Here is a 17685-nt window from a genome sequence, read left to right as displayed (position 1 = left end):
CTAAAAAGGGGGCACAAAAGAAGATTGAGAAAGAAGCAGCTAAACTGCAGGGTAGAAAGGGAAGAACTCAGCTCAAAAACATCCGGCAGTTCATCATGCCAGTTGTGAGTGCTATCTCCTCGCGGATCATTAAAACACCCAAGCGATTCATTGAAGATGAAGACTATGATCCTCCTATTAAAATAGCTCGCCTAGAGTCCACACCAAACAGCAGGTTTAGTGCTACATCCTGTGGGTCCAGTGAAAAATCAAGTGCAGCTTCTCAGCACTCATCTCAGATGTCTTCAGATTCCTCACGATCTAGTAGTCCTAGTGTAGATACATCTACCGACTCTCAGGCATCCGAGGAGATGCAGGCACTTTCCGAAGAGCGCAGCAATACTCCAGAAGTCCATACCCCTTTGCCTATTTCTCAGTCCCCTGAAAATGATAACGGTGATAGGAGAAGCAGGAGGTTTTCAATGTCAGAAAGGAGTTTCGGGCAAAGGGCAGCTAAAAAACTGTCAACTTTGCAAAGTGTGTCCCAGCAGCAGTCCTCTTCCTCTCCTCCTCCACCTCTGCTCACTCCTCCCCCACCGTTACAGCCTGCTACTGGCATCTCAGACCACACACCATGGCTTATGCCTCCAACAATACCGTTGGCTTCACCTTTTCTGCCCACCTCTGCTGCACCCATGCAAGAGAAACGGAAATCAATTCTACGAGAACCAACATTCAGGTGGACCTCTCTGAAGCATTCTAGGTCAGAACCACAGTACTTTTCCTCAGCAAAGTATGCCAAAGAAGGTCTCATCCGTAAACCAGTATTTGATAACTTTAGACCCCCACCACTGACTCCAGAGGATGTTGGCTTTGCATCTAGTTTTTCAACATCTGGTGCTACGGCTCCAGCTCGCTTGTTTTCTGCTCTTCATTCTGGAACAAGATTTGATATGCACAAAAGAAGCCCTCTGCTTCGAGCTCCAAGATTCACTCCAAGTGAGGCCCACTCCAGAATTTTTGAATCTGTAACCTTGCCTTCATCTGTTAGTCGAACCACTGCAGGAACTTCTGTGACAGGCATATCTTCTAGGAAACGAAAGAGAAGAGTGTTTAGCCCGATCCGATCAGAACCCAGATCTCCTTCGCACTCCATGAGGACAAGAAGTGGAAGACTTAGTACCTCTGACCTGACAACTCTCACCCCTCAGTCTTCTGTCTCTTCCTCACTAACTAGCATGTCTGTTAGTTCTCTTGCCACTAGTGCCTTAAACTCAACTTTTACATTTTCTTCTCATCCCCTGACCCAGTCTGGGGAATCAGCAGAGAGAAGCCAGAGACCAAGGAAGCAGATCAGCACTCCAGCTGAGCCTTTCTCATCCACTAATCCTACTCCTCTGTTTCCCTGGTTCACACCAAGTCCCCAGACAGAGAGAGGGAGAAATAAAGACAGGGCTACTGAGGAACTGTCCAAAGATAAAGACATTGACAAAAGTATGGAAAAGGACAAGAGCAGAGAGAGAGACCGAGAGAGAGAAAAAGAGAACAAACGTGAATCAAGAAAAGAGAAAAGGAAAAAAGGGTTAGAAATTCAGAGTAGCTCTGCTTTGTTTCCTGTAGGTAAAGTGTCCAAAGAAAAAGTTGTTAATGAAGATGTTGCAGCAGCATCTTCAGCTAAAAAAGCTGCGGGGCGGAAGAAGTCTACAGCAATAGATCCTGTAGCAGATGCTTCCTCTGTGGCTCTTGTAGATATGACAGCTGGCAAAACCAAAATGCCTAAGAAAGGTAGAGGGGGCTTAGAAAAATCAGATCTAGACCTAAGCCCCACTATTCCGCCCCTGGAGAAAGACAAAGCCCTACGCCTCTCTGCTCCTTCGGCAAGCACTGTTAAACATTCCACTTCCTCCATCAGCTCTATGTTGGCTCAAGCGGACAAACTTCCAATGACTGATAAGAGGGTGGCCAGTCTCCTAAAAAAGGCTAAAGCCCAGCTGTACAAGATTGAGAAGAGCAAATCCCTCAAGCAAGCAGATCAGCCAAAAGCACAGGTATTCTTTCAGACTTATTCATGAGAGGGCTTTACGGTGCATTTTGTTTTGTACTTGGATTGAAAATAGTTAATGTCATTCAGATGCTGAAAGAGAACAAATAGCATATTAATTTGAATAACTGTGAGAGCAACAGATGGTAACTAATGTGAAAATGAGAAGCACTGGGCAGAAGTTGAGGGGGAGATAAAGCTGCTGGAGTCAGTTCAGGATGGAGTTGCACACATTTTCTGAGAACAGTGCAGTGTAATTGCTTAGTAGATTTTTCTGGCTAAGTCTGATGGAGATGTTCATCTAGTGTATGTTGAGCTAATAAAGGCAAGGCTATGGCGAATCATATAGTCATCTCTGGTCCCTTGATTTATGTTTCTGGTACCCCACTTGCTTACAAAGCTGACATCCAAAAATGACAGTGTTCCTGATCTGATTTTTGGTTAAGGTGCGTATTGCCATGATCTCGGTCTCGTGGGATGGAAGTGAGATCCCATTGGATTTTGTGTCTAAAGGAATGGGACCTCACACATCCCTCCTTCTTGGCCCCAGTGTTCTGTCAAATGCTCTCACTGTAGTCCATTTTGGCTACTAAAAAAGTAGACATCATACAGACACATTTTCAGGTAATGGTTCCTATTTTTGGTTTAAACCAGAATTTGGCCTGCTGTCAGTGGTAACATTCAGGAATTGCAGAAAATAGATTTTTCAGTAGAAAACCTCCAAAGTTTTTCTCCCTGCCATCAAGTTCTGAACCTCCCACTTGTCTGCTCTATACCACTCCATGCACTGTTGGCCAGTTTCACATTAGGGAAAAATGACTTGTCCCTAAAATTCGGCTTTATGGGAGTACATTTGTTCATCAGAAATAGCCCTGAATCTTTGGGGGCAAATCCCGGGGAAAAAAATTAAATTACTGGATTTCTTTTAACAGCATGGATTAGAGGCTGGTTGTGCTGTAATTTCTAGAACCTTATAAGGGAGAATACGACCTTATTTTCATATATCCCACACAAGGCTTTCAAACAGCCTGATTCACTTCCCTGTCAGGGTAATTAGACTGCTAGGATGCTTTAGCCTCTTTTATCCTAATTGTCCGTGCCAGCGCTGATGTTTTGGTACTGATGCATTTTACATGATTATATAGTATTAAGAAATTCAGGTCCTTGAAGTAAGAGGTTAAAATTGGTTATGGAACTCTAGTAAACATAATAAGCGTTCTGCTTTACTGTTCTTTAAAGTACGTCTTCACTGGGAAGGAGGCTATGAAAACTATAGCTGACTCAAATTCTTATGTGACCTGGAGTTTGAGCATTTGGTTTTAACCAGTGCCTTTTTCTTTAAGTGTGCTTGTTGTATTTTCCAAGTACACTCAGAATGCCTTCTTCAGAAATGCGTATGTTCTTGCACACCTGAAACTTAGGGTCAAGAGAGTGATTCATCAGAGACTTCAGTGCGAGGACCACGAATAAAACATGTCTGCAGGAGAGCGGCTGTAGCACTAGGCCGTAAGCGGGCAGTGTTTCCTGATGACATGCCTACTCTGAGTGCCTTACCATGGGAAGAACGAGAGAAGATATTGTCTTCCATGGGAAATGATGGTAAATTCAAGATTTTTATCTTGGGGGTCTGTGGATTCATACAACGTTTTGATGCTGTTGCCCATTAGTTTAGTTTCTTGTGGGGCAATACTTATATGGTTGAATATATGTTTCTGTAGAATGGACAACATGCTGCATAAGATTATACAGGGGAAGGTCTGAGTTAAACAGATTTCAGATATTTTGAATAAACTTCCAGTCTAAAAGGTAATTCACTAATCCATTGGCATCTGTTCATTTGCTATTTCATGGCACAAAAGTTGTCAGTTTTTCTCATCTGAAATCTTATACTAGTTGAGTGTTTTTTTGTTTGACTCTGCGGATGACCTTACACTTTTGATGGGACGGATGATTTCTGAGTAAACTTGAGACTTCTGAAATGGCGTTGGTGGCCGCTGAATTCACAGCAGATTTTTTGGCAGATAAGTCATCAATAGCTGGCTCAGAAGAGGCTGAACCCCTTGCTCCACCTATCAAACCAATTAAGCCAGTTACCAGAAACAAGGCACCCCAAGAGCCTCCAGTGAAGAAAGGTCGGCGCTCACGGCGCTGTGGGCAGTGCCCAGGCTGCCAGGTTCCAGAGGACTGTGGTGTCTGTACTAACTGTCTAGACAAACCGAAGTTTGGTGGGCGCAACATAAAGAAACAGTGCTGCAAGTAAGTGTATATTTGACAAGCTGTTTAGCTAACCCTTGCGTTGAGAGAGGAAGCCCTGGGATTATAGGTGGAGATTTTCTCATTCGCTGTTTAGAAGCAGAGTTGACAGGCTTTGAAGGGAATCCCTTTTGTTCAGTCTTGGCTGGTGTTGGGTAGAGGTAGGTAAAGGACAAAAGAAAATAAAATTGCTGGAGTATTTTTGCTCTGAGTTGTGGACACCCCTTATTCTCTACTGCTCCCCCAGCCCTACTCCACTCCCCTAAAAAACTTGAGAGGGTTGTAAGGTATGTGATATAGCAAAATGCACTGATACTTTATAGGTCATTTAATAATTGCAGGCAAGATCAAAAATTATTTTCTCAGATAATATGTAAAGAAGTGGATTTCTTGCAGCATATGATGTTTATCCAGTGTGTATTTAACGTTCAGTGAAGGAAACTCCGGACATTGGCTGAAAATACCACTTTATTTTCTTGATCCTTTTTATCAGTTTATCTAAACATTTTTGTGTACAAACATCCCTGCATTTGGAATTTACCTTCCTCCTTTCTACAGTAACGGACTTGTTTTACCAGCCTGGATAATCAGTTTGAGAAGGCAGCAAGTGAAGTGGCATAAATAAAGATTGTTGTGATATGAAGGCTATTTATAAAGTATAGCGGTGAGAATTGCTGCATAGCATGCATCTGTGTGAAAACAGTCTGTCTCCAAGCAGCTTTGCCCTGGCCCTGGACAAGGTTTCAAAACCTGGGGTTCTGCTGCAAGAGCTAAAGGAGAAACAAACGCTAATTCAGTAGGCAACCGATATTGTATTCTTAATTTTACATGAAATCTAGGAATTTAAGTTATGGCAAGATAACAACTTGATGGCCTTGTCTCATCCCACTCTATATACATGCAGGGGCTGTTCCCATGTGGGAAGGATTCCTTTCTCATAAACCAAGTCCAAATGGTTCCTCCCCTCCCCCCCATTAGCCTTAATCAAAATTCAGAGAATTTGCAGTTGATGGATTTGACATTGTTTTCCAGACCTTTTAAATGTATCATGAGACTTCTATGCCTCTCAAATCCTAGTATATGAGAAAGGGAACTGATAGAGATATCACCATGCTGCTGACAGAGCCATTCCATTTCTTGTGGCACTATTCACATACCTTTGCATTGGATGATTGTAGTAATTATGAGCCAAAAGGAAACTCTAGGATTCCTCAGCCTTAACACTTTTGAAGAACAAATGAATGGTTCAAAAATGGTAATGGGAATATTGACTGGTGAAAAGGCTTTTTCAGCAGAAAACCCTGCTGAAGGGTGCTGCTGTCGTATATCAGTTTCTGATTGTTTCAACTTATCCCTTTCATCTCAGGATGAGGAAATGCCAGAATCTGCAATGGATGCCTTCAAAAGCTTATCTCCAGAAGCAAGCTAAAGGTATGCAGTGTGTATAATGGACCATCTTTTTGAGAAGTGGGTACTAAATTCATATCTGAAGGTTTTGTGGCTGCATTGAGCAATAGAGCCAAAGACACAAGATGCGTCTCAGACAAAATAATGCAGGGAGCATGATCCTGTTCCTGTTGAAGTCACATAAGAATTTTACCCTTGACTTGCAATAGGAACAGAAGCAGGGCCACAACTTCTAGAATCATGGTGCTATATAGCATTTTCCTTCTCCAAATCTCTAGATTGCCTTCCTTTTTGTGATTTTGGTTGCTATATTGAAACTTTGATACATTTTCCCTCCACTACATTTTTAACTCCCTGCATGCTAAACACTGAACTCTTAAAAGTATGTGTCTTGGCCACTGTGAGCTTCTCAAGCTAAGTTGCTGAACTCTTTGAACTTGCTGTGCAAAATTTCCATTTTTTCCCTACAGTTAAGGTAAGAAGGATCCATGTCATGCTACAGAAAGATTGGTCCATAAGAATACAGAACCAACTTACTAGAACAGTGGTTGCAGCATAGGAAATTGAACATGTCAATTTGACTGCCTATGTGCATTCCTTTTAGAGCACCGAGCCACTTTTTATGCCCAGGAACTCCAGTATGAGAGTTCTGAGAACAGACTATGTTTTGTTCCTTGTTTGTATACAATTGTAAAATGAGATGGGTGGCTTGAAATCACATAATTGCATCTGACTTTTATTTTTTTGTGTCTTTTCTTCATAGGAACATAGCTGCCATATTGGGTCAGTATCTGGGCAGGATACTGCCCAGTATCCTGTCTCTGACAGTGGCCCATACCAGAGCTTCAGGGGAGGGTACAGAACAGAGCAATTATGGAGTGATCCATTCATGTCTTCTGTCAGTCAGAGGTTTAGGGTCACCCTGAGTGTGGATTTGCGCCCATGACCATCTTGGCTAATAGTCATTGATGAACCTACTCTACGTGCACTTTATCCAGTTCTTTTTTGAATCTAGTCATGCTTTTGGCCATCACAACATCCCATGGCAATAAGCTATGTGAAAAAGTACTTCCTCTTCTTTGTATTAAACCTGCTGCCTATTAATTTCTTCAGGTGACCTCTGTTTTTTGTATTGTAGGAAAGGGTGTAAATAACACCTCTCTATTCATTCTTTTTGTTCCATTAATAATTTGAGAGACCTCTATTAGATCCCTCCACCCTTTTAGTCATCTCTCTTCCAAGCTGAACAGCTCTAATCATTTTAGTCTCTCCTCATATGGAAGCTGTTACATACCCTTGATCATCTTTGTTGCTCTTCTCTGAACCTTTCCCAATCCCCTGTGTCTTTTTTTTGAGATCAGGTGACCAGAACTGGACACTGTTGGAAATGTGGGCATGCCGTGGATTTATATAGTGTCATTATAATATTTTTCTCTTACTTTCTATCCCTGTCCTAATAGTTCCTAACATAGTGTTAGCCTTTTTGATTGCTGCTGCACATTGAGCTGTTTTCAAAGAACTATCCACAATGACTCCAAGATCTGTCGTGGCTTGTAACAGCTAATTTAGAACTCATCATTGTATATGTATATTTGGGATTATTTTTTCCAATGTGCATTACTTTGCACTTATCAGTGTTGAATTTCATTTGCCAATTTGTTACCCAGTTTTGTGAGATCCCTCTGTAATTCCTCACAATCAGCTTTGGATTTAACAATCTTGAATAATTATTTATTGCCTGCAGATTTTGTCAAATCACCATTCACCCCCTTTTCCAGACCATTAATGAATATGTTGAACATGACAGGTCCCAGTACAAATTCTTCAGGGACCCTGCTGTTCACTTCTCTTCATTGTGAAAACTGATAATTTACTTCCTATCTTTGTTTCGTAGTTGTGAAAAAGAAAGAGAAGAAATCCAAGACCAATGAAAAGAAAGAGAGCCATTCTGGGAAGAACCAAGTGGATTCTGGACAGAAGCCAGCTCCTCAGACTGTTTTAGCAAAAGAAGATAATGCCTTGAAGAAGAGCAGTGAACCTGCCCGAAAGCCAAGTGAGGAGAAGAATGAAGAGGGAAATACCTCTGTCCCAGTGTTGGAATCCAAACAGGTCACTGCTTCTGGTGCCAGAAAAACTGGCAAACAGGCACCCCAGCCATTGCAAGTTCCCTTTTCTCAGCCGCCTAGCTCAGGACCACTGAAAAAAGAAGTACCTAAAACCATCCCTAGTGAGCCCAAGAAAAAACAGACACCCCAACCAGAATTAGGTAAATGAACAAATGTAATGAAAATAATCAGTCACTTCTTCAAAAACAAACTAAAAACTAGATTATTATGTAACAACTGAGAGTGTTGTATATTGAATATTAAACATCATTGAACAGTATAAAACTGGAAAATATTTTATATACTGGCGGTATCACTCTAAAATGTTTTGGGAGATGTTTGTTATTTAAATTGGATTTCTTTATATTAAACTTAATGTGTGTGTGGGAAGGTATAAGGATGTCTTATCTGTATGTTTGAGTTTTCCATTCAAACCCTGGTAACCTTAAAACAGAGTTTTATGGTGTTTACTTAAACTTTTGTTATTCTCAATAGTTGCACATCATAGTAGAGTGAAAGTGCTAAACAAAGAAGAGAATCCCTACCTGAAAAAGTGTAGTCTAACAGATAGGGACTGTTACTATATGTGCAGTTTTGGGACAGTGTGTCAGTATTGCATGTCTTGTGCCCTGGGGAATCAAGTGGGTTTTCAGGAGTGTTTTGTGGGGAGTGCATGTTTGCTGTGTTTAGGAAGCTACTTAAAGCAGAAATGGTGGTGTTTAGTCACTAAAAGAGATAAGGGAGCAGTTGGGAGTAAAGATTGGGCAGATCAGGGAGCAAGGCCTAAAATATCTTCTCAAGTGTGTTATTTCTCTCCTGTTTTCTGGAAGTGGTTATTCATTCCAGGATCTAAACATGTGATTTTTCTTTCCTTCTCTAGGCATAGAGCAAAGCAAACAGAAGAAAGTTACTCCCCGTCCAAGTTTCCCTGTGAAACAGAAACCAAAAGAAAAGGTGAGATTGTTGGTTTTTTGGTTTTTTTTAACTACATATTCAGCAAATTACAAGAATTTCAAAATTAGTTTCTATTGTCAAATACCAGTGTGCAACCCTAACTTACCTTGTTGTGGGCTTTTCATGATTAGGTAAAGTTATGACTGTGAACAGCATTTTTAGAATTAAACCCAATCAGAATTAAATTCAGTTTCTTGCCCCTGGAATGTCAATCTAAAATAGACTTCAGTTTGATTTCTATCATGTTTCCAGATCCTTTTAGACACTTTGAAAGGAAGAAGTTTCCATTACTTGTCCCAAGGGCAGAGTTTGTAGTTTCTTACCCCTCTAGACAAGCCTTACAGATGTAAAAGGCTCCTCCTACCTCCATTGTACCAAGTCCCCAAATGACACAACATGCATTTAAGACATAATTGATGCATGTCAACCTTTTTTACTAAAAAATCTAAGTAACTGCAAAAACAAGTTCCATTTTAACTAACAAAATATGAACACTTTTAATTTAAAAAACAAATGTGATGTTTCCTTTGAAAAACAAACGAAACTGACTATTTTTTAATTCCATTTTTAAAAAATGGACAATTTGTATAGACATTGATTACTCACAGAGATGGCGCAACATAGTAAGTTAAATACCAGCTTTGTCTTGGATGACAATGTTGTGATTTTAGAATGCAATACAACAAGCATAATTCTGTGCATGAAGTGCTCTAAAAAGGGTTTGCAAAACTGATCTTCTGCTTCCACTTTCTGTAAGAACCTTATACAAAGAAGAATTCTTATACAAAGAAGCTGCACTCAGCTTCTTTGTATAAGAATTATCAAAGATTTGTTTACTCTGGTCAATCCTTTCGTAAAATAGCTATTTGGGGTTGGAATAAATGCAAATGTCTTTTCTTTACTCTTTAGGAAAAACCTCCTCCAATCAACAAGCCAGAGAACAGCACACTGAATTTGCTCAGTACTCTGTCAAATGGAAGCAGTTCCAAGCAAAAGGCACCTACAGATGGAGTTCACAGGATCAGAGTGGACTTCAAGGTAAGGGGTCAAATATCTTGGAAATATTTTGTGTAATTGGCTGTACAATAAACATTTGGAGCGGTTTTTCCCCTCAGGAATGCTTTTCTTGACTTTTTAAGTAAGTGATGTACTGTGGTATGCTCTATTCTAAGATGGTATCAATAGGAACCTCGGTATCTCTCTGAAAAGTCTTTCTGCTGTTGGAAGTTCTTCCATCTTCATTACAATATCAGTGTTGGATTAAGAGACTATTAGAACTTTAAACAGTAATTCTCAATATGAGAGCGAGAACGGATGAACAGGAGTTACATTGTCAAGGAAGTAATTTCATCAAGGTGGAACTGTAAAACCATGACAGCTACTTGAGTAAAGAGAATTTGGATATTCTATTAATCCTGTGTTGTTCACAGCAGCACTGGAATATGTTTGGGAGTTAAACAGTTGAATTTTGCATCTTTTTGTCACTTAAATATATAACATAATCAGTACTTTCCTAATCCATCATGGGAGTGGTAGTCTCTCTTCTCCAGCCCCTCAAGAAAAGTTTTAAAAGCAGAGGGTGTACTGAGGTCTTGTATTACTAAGACTTCATACTTTTATAAAAAATATTACAGTAAACTGTGAAGTATGATTAGACTAATCAAAACATAGAATTGTGAATATTAATGTATAAAGTACACCTTGTGATATGTTGTCCTTCTTATATTCGCTTACTAATACACAAACCTGTCAGTTACAGTGGGTCCACTCAGCAAGAATTAGTAAGATGTGATTTCTGTTTTTAATTTATATTATATGACTGGATCTAAGGTATGAGTTTTTAAATGTTTTGAAACTGAAGCTGCTTAGGTACGCTAACTAACAGCAGTGGTGCAAATGTTGTGTTATACTTTTTTCCCTAATGCTGCATTTCTCTTTTCTGCTTGCTGTACCCTTTTGTGCTTTCAGGAGGACTGTGAAGTGGAGAACGTTTGGGAGATGGGCGGGCTAGGCATTCTGACCTCGGTGCCTATCACTCCCAGGGTGGTCTGCTTTCTCTGTGCCAGCAGCGGACATGTGGAGGTAAAGCATCTTGTTCTGCTGTTGATCTTAGAATCTTTACAAGCACCAAAGTGTCCAGCAATTGTGTATGCGTTTCCTTTGTTGTTAAATCATGTTAAATAAGAGGAAATTCAGGCTGGAAGCTGTAACTCCATCCTTTGATAACCCTATTGTGTCCCACAGTACCTAAACACATGATATACAAAATCAGCTACTGTGTAAAGAGTTCTGTAGTTCTCCAAAAGAAGCAATCTGATCTGTGTTAGGTATTAGGGTAACATTTTTAAAAACACCGTAGTCCCATTTTCAAACATGACTTAGGAACACAAATCTCATTGAAAGTCAGTGAGATGTAGATGCTTTTGAAAATTTTGCCTCACATGTATCTCAGCCTGTTAAAGGTTGCATGCAGTAGGGGATGTTTGTCCCTGAAAAAAATACCTGTAGTGCTTTGTGACCACCTAGATAGAACAGGACACCAGTTGAAACTTCTGAGTAGGGCTGTTAAACGATTATAAAAATTAATCGTGTGATAATTCGTGCTGTTAAACAACAATAATAGAATACCATTTATTTAAATATTTTTGGATGTTTTCTACATTTTCAAATGTATTGATTTCAGTTACAACACAGAACACAAAGTATACAGTGCTCACTTTATATTTATTTTTGATTACAAGTATTTTCACTATACAAAAAGAATAGTATTTTTCAGTTCACCTTATACAAGTACTGTAATGCAATCTTTTTATCATGAAAGTTGAACTTACAAATGTAGAATTAATACTGTTTTATTTTTGAATGCAGTTTTTTTCTACAATGTAAAATTTTAGAGCCTGCAAGTCCACACAGTCCTACTTCTTGTTCAGCCAATCGCTCAGACAGACAAGTTAGTTTACATTTGCAGGAGATAATGCTGCCTGCTTCTTGTTTACAATGTCATCTGAAAGTGAGAACAGGCGTTTAGATGGCACTCTTGTAGCTGGCGTCACAAGATATTTACGTGCCAGATGCGCTAAAGATTCATATGTCCCTTCATGCTTCAACCACCATTCCAGGGGACATGCATCCATGCTGATGACGGGTTCTGCTCAATAACAATCCAAAGCAGTGCGGACCGACGCATGTTCATTTTCATTATTTGAGTCAGATGCCACCAGCAGAAGGTTGATTTTCTTTTTTGGTGGTTTGGGTTCTGTAGTTACTGCATTGGAGTGTTGCTCTTTTCAGACTTCTGAAAGCATGCTCCACACCTCGTCCCTCTCAGATTTTGGAAGGCACTTCAGATTCTTAAACCTTGGGTCGAGTGCTGTAGCTATCTTCAGAAATCTCACTTTGGTACCCTTCTTTGCCTTTTGTCAAATCTGCAGTGAAAGTGTTCTTAAAATGAACATATGCTGGGTCATCATCTGAGACTGCTATAACATGAAATATATGGCAGAATGTGGGTAAAACAGAGCAGGGGGCATACAGTTCTCCCCCAAGGAGTTCAGTCACAAATTTAATTAGCGCATTATGTTTTTAACGATCATCATCAACATGGAAACATGTCCTCTGGAATGGTGGCCGAAGCATGAAGGGGCATACGAATGTTTAGCATATCTGGTACGTAAATACCTTGCAATGCCGGCTACAAAATGCCATGCAAACGCCTGTTCTCACTTTCTCGTGACACTATAAATAAGAAGAGGGCAGCATTATCGCCTGCAAATGTAAACAAACTTGTTTGTATTGGCAATTGGCTGAACAAGAAGTGGAACTGAATGGACTTGTAGGCTCTAAAGTTTTACATTGTTTTGTTCTTGACTGCAGTTCTGTAACAAAACAAATCTACATTGGTAAGTTGCAGTTTCCTGACAAAGAAATTGCACCTACAGAACTTGTATGAGGTGAATTGAAAAATACTATTTATTTTTGTTTGTTTTTACAATACAAATATTTATAATAAAAATACACACTTTGATTTCAGTTACAACACAGAATACAATATATATGAAAATATAGAAAAATGTTCAAAATATTTAATATATTTCAGTTGGTATTCTGTTTAACAGTGTGATTAAAACTGCGACATGGGTGCTTAAAGTGGTTTATGTGTGTGAATTCCAGTGTAAAATATTTGAATGCAAATACTTGTTCTATGAATTCTAAACCAGAGTTAGAAACAGAATAGAGAGCAGTTGGGTTTGGTTGAGAAGTCAACAGTGTTTGACATGCTGATGTTTTTCCCCCTTGTAGTTCGTGTATTGTCAGGTCTGTTGTGAGCCCTTCCACAAGTTCTGTTTAGAAGAGAGTGAGCGCCCTCTGGAGGACCAGTTGGAAAACTGGTGCTGTCGTCGTTGCAAGTTCTGTCATGTATGTGGGAGACAGCACCAGGCAACAAAGGTACTAAGAATAACAAATGTGACCATTTTGAGAGTGCTGTTTTCTTTGTCCATCATAGAATCATAAAATCACAGATTATCAGGGTTGGAAGGGACCTCAGGAGGTCATCTAGTCCAACCCCCTGCTCAAAGCAGGACCAATTCCCAACTAAATCATCCCAGACAGGGCTTTGTCAGGCCTGACCGTAAAAACCTCTAAGGAAGGAGATTCCACCACCTCCCTAGGTAACCCATTCCAGTGCTTCACCACCCTCCTAGTGGAAAAGTTTTTTCCAAATATCCAACCTAAACCTCCCTCACTGCAACTTGAGACCATTACTCCTTGTTCTGTCATCAGGTACCACTGAGAACAGTCTAGATCCATCCTCTTTGGAACCCCTTTCAGGTAGTTGAAAGCAGCTATCATATCCCCCCCTCATTTTTCTCTTCTGCAGACTAAACAATCCTAGTTCCCTACTTCCAGGAATTGTTTAGTTTAATTTATCTAAATCATTTAACATAGGACTGGATGTTTTGTGCACGTGACAGCATAGTATTCTCATTCCGGTGAATTCAGATTGACTAATTTACATAGTGGCACACTGAAGATTGAATCTAGCGTAAAATGGATTTTTGCATTTCTGTAGCAGTTGTTGGAGTGTAATAAGTGCCGAAACAGCTATCACCCTGAGTGCCTGGGACCAAACTACCCAACAAAACCAACCAAGAAAAAGAAAGTTTGGGTGAGTTTGCTCTGCTTGACTTATGTTCTTTAGGAGATACCAGCCAAAGCTCAAGCTAGTCAGTCTGCAGATCTTTGATACATGATGGGATTTCTTAGACTATGACACAATTACAAATTCTATGTACAGCCTATTAAAGGATGATTACTGTTTTATAAGGTAAATTTGAAAAAGTTTTATCATTAAAGACTGGCTTTTGAATGCTCTCATGGTGAATGAACTCTCTAGCATTGTGTGAATGAAGAAGGGCAGGGATACAAGAGGAGACACCTGTATTGTAGCTTTATTATGAATCCTCCTGAGCAAACTGAGTGGACAGGGGCCAGGGAATTCCCTTATATTAGTAGGTAAACCCATAAGATTCCATTCTGACATTACTGTCAGTGGACATTGTTATGGTGATGGGTGTGAATGGGATTAGTGTGCTAGACTGTTCCTTGTATTTCAGGTTGTTAGCTCTTTGGGGAAGGGACTGTCTTCCTCTGTACAGTGGCTAGCACATTTTGTATACTACTGTAATATAAATAAGTGGTTTATGCTGCTATACCTATGGCTTTGTCAACTTTCTACATTAGCCCTGATCTAAAACAAGAGGTTGTACAGAATGTCTTAGGAATGTTGTCCTTGCCAATACCTTGTTTGTTTGTTTGTTTGTTTCCAAATTAAAGAAAGGTTTGAGATTAATTGTACCACAATTTCTAATGGCAAAAGTGCTAGACTGAAGCATATTTTCTGTTGCATGGTCAGCTTTTTACCATAAGGAGGGAAGCGTCTTCTCTGCTACCGAAGTTGTCTGAAGTGAGGGAAATGCCTAGCCATCCAACATGGGCCCAAAGATGCATATATATGGGATTTTCTCTCTTCTCTCTCTCACTCACACACACACACACACACACACACACACACACACACACACACACACACACACACACACACACACACACGTTAAATAATAAAAACTGTGAAATGGATCTTTAGAACCCTCAGAAGATAGCAAAGATGCTAACTCCTGTCAAATCTCTGTCCCCTTTTACAGATCTGTACCAAATGTGTTCGCTGCAAGAGCTGTGGTTCAACAACTCCAGGCAAAGGATGGGATGCACAGTGGTCTCATGACTTCTCACTGTGTCATGATTGTGCCAAACTCTTTGCTAAAGGTACAAAACAGTTGAGGTTGCAACGTTGTTTATGGTGAATGTAGTTTGAAGCTATTCTCAAGGCGATCACAACTATTGTAAGGAAATGTTATCACAGAATGAAGTGATGGCCTATGCGGCAGTTGAGCCGTGTTGCTCATTCCAAGCTATAATGCAACTCCAGTGTCATGGCCAAGAACCAGTGAAATCATAAACTATGGAAGCTTTTGGTATGTGAAATCAGGGAAAGTAGGGTTGCTTTTTACAGCGGTTAACAAAGAAAAGTCAACACTGCCTCTTAGTGAGAAAGTTTGGGACTTCCATATAATAAGCACTATAAATTGTTGCAGGGTTTATTTCAGAACAGTTGTCTAAAGATCCTTACCAGCAGTGGAGAAGAGGGTACAAAATTTAAGACAGGATCATGGCCTGATTTAGGCCATGTCTATATGTACAGCACCGCAGTGATGCAGCTGTACCGGTGCAGCTGTGCCAGGGCAATGCATGTGGTAAAGACGCTCTATGCCGACAGGAGAGACCTCTCCCGTTGTCATAAAAAAACTACCTCCATGAGCGGCATAAGCTATGTCAGTGGGAGACGCTCGCCTGCCAACATAGCGCTATACACGTGAGTGCTTATGCTGGTGTAATTTATGTCGCTCATGGGGGTGGAATATTCACACCTCTAAGCGACATAAATTTTGCTAGCATGGGCTGTAGTGTAGACATAGCCTAAAAAACAAATACTTTGGGTTAGGTGACCTCCTCCTCCTCCTCCTCAGTCTCCCATGTCAGTTCAGGATCTGAATCTAAGGGGTATGGATGATAAGGGGAGGGGTAAATGACTAGACTGTGGTAGGAAATTGAGTTTATCCCACTTGCCAGATTAGCAGGATAGGTTTTTCTGTCTTATACTTCTACAGGCAAAATATCTTTTTCTCTTTCTCACTTTTCCCTACAAAGCTATCTGGTCAGTTTTTTATTTTGTTACAAGTCTTGCAATAAAGGTAAAAATGAAGTGCCTCCTTATAGTGGAATTGTAAGACCCACATGGACTGTAGTTTATTTTTGTAGGCATTCTTATTTTTTCTGTGTGTTGTAAGGGTAGAAGTAGGAGCAGTTTGCATTTGGGCGGGAAGGTTTCAGTGGGTTTGCTTCTCAGAAATATAGTAAGCAGCCAGCCAGCCTTTGAGATGTGCATGCAGCATCTGGAATGATGATTGAAGCTCCTGGCTTATTTTCAGGAAACTTCTGCCCACTCTGTGACAAGTGCTATGATGACGATGACTACGAGAGTAAGATGATGCAGTGTGGGAAGTGTGATCGCTGGGTCCACTCCAAATGTGAAAATCTTTCAGGTGAGGCAAATTGTCTTTACTACTCAGCAGGCTCTCCTTGGCCCCTGGACCAATGATATGGCTGCATTAAAAATTTCCATGTACGGGTGTTGCCACTAGACTAAAGGGATCAAATTTTAGACATTCGTCACTACTAGAGTGTATGTTGGGTGGTATTTTAAAAAAAATACTGATCTTCCTACAGTTGGACACAGGTTTAATATTGACAGTTTTCTGCAAATTTTTATATCCTCCTTCACAAGCTACCTAACGTAATAGCACCATAGCTGAGTTCCACAGTTACCCTCTATGCAAAGATCATAGAATCGTAGAATATCAGGGTTGGAAGAGACCTCAGGAGGTCATCTGGTCCCACCCCCTGCTCAAAGCAGGACCAATCCCCAACTAAATCATCCCAGCCAGGGCTTTGTCAAACCTGACCTTAAAAACTTCTAAAGATGGAGGTTCCACCACCTCCTAGATAACCCGTTCCAGTGCTTCACCACCCTCCTAGTGAAATAGTGTTTCCTAATATCCAACCTAAACCTCCTCCACTGCAACTTGAGACCATTGCTCCTTGTTCTGTCATCTGGTTCCACTGAGAACAGACTAGCTCCATTGATTGTTGATGGGAAAGACTGGGGTATCGCTAGACAAAGCAAGTGTGGTATGTAGAGTGGTTCCTTTTTTGCCTCTCTCTTTTACCCCTCTTCTAGTTAAGCAGCTCAGGTTATGTTTGTTACTTTTTTTTGTCTCCAGATGAGATGTATGAAATCCTCTCTAACCTTCCTGAGAGTGTGGCATACACTTGCATTAACTGCACAGAGCAGCACCCTGCCGAATGGCGGCTGGCACTGGAAAAGGAGCTGCAAGTTTCTTTGAAGCAGGTTTTAACAGCCTTGTTAAATTCCAGGACTACTAGTCACTTACTACGTTACAGACAGGTGGGTTCACCTCTGCGTTGAGCACAATTTAATGAGTTGCCCATCTCTGGATTGAGTTCTGTCTACTGTTGCTAGATGTCTTCTTTTGGGAAGTTGATTCATTGTACTTGATAAATCAGAGTATATATAATTAAGTTTTTATTTTATATGGTAATCTACATAGGTAGACATGAAGGATATATGATCTTTAAATTAGTGTGGGACAAGTGGTGTTTTAGGGAGAGGGGAAATTTGGGACTTCAACAGTAACAATGTCTCTGACTGACATTGTGGAGACTTTATGGTTGTAAGAAGTTGTCAGACTTGTGGAAGTGAATTTGTGTTCCCACAGCTGATCACTCCCCTTTGCATGTGAACAAGCT

At 40.4% G+C, this 17685-nt stretch overlaps 1 protein-coding gene across 1 annotated transcript in view; it reads left to right on the top strand.

Moving 5' to 3' along the window:
• KMT2A (lysine methyltransferase 2A) overlaps positions 1–17685 on the top strand; it is an 87728-nt gene that overhangs the window by 32849 nt on the left and 37194 nt on the right. Inside the window, 13 exon segments of the mRNA XM_044996714.1 lie at positions 1–2027; positions 3442–3619; positions 4042–4276; positions 5640–5704; positions 7575–7946; positions 8666–8739; positions 9649–9777; positions 10708–10821; positions 13039–13185; positions 13811–13906; positions 14943–15063; positions 16287–16400; positions 17139–17323. Coding sequence (XP_044852649.1) covers positions 1–2027; positions 3442–3619; positions 4042–4276; positions 5640–5704; positions 7575–7946; positions 8666–8739; positions 9649–9777; positions 10708–10821; positions 13039–13185; positions 13811–13906; positions 14943–15063; positions 16287–16400; positions 17139–17323 — 3857 coding nt within the window.

This window comes from Mauremys mutica, chromosome 22 (assembly GCF_020497125.1).
Source record: "Mauremys mutica isolate MM-2020 ecotype Southern chromosome 22, ASM2049712v1, whole genome shotgun sequence".
NCBI lineage: Eukaryota > Metazoa > Chordata > Testudines > Geoemydidae > Mauremys > Mauremys mutica.
This window is presented reverse-complemented; position numbering and strand designations above follow the sequence as displayed.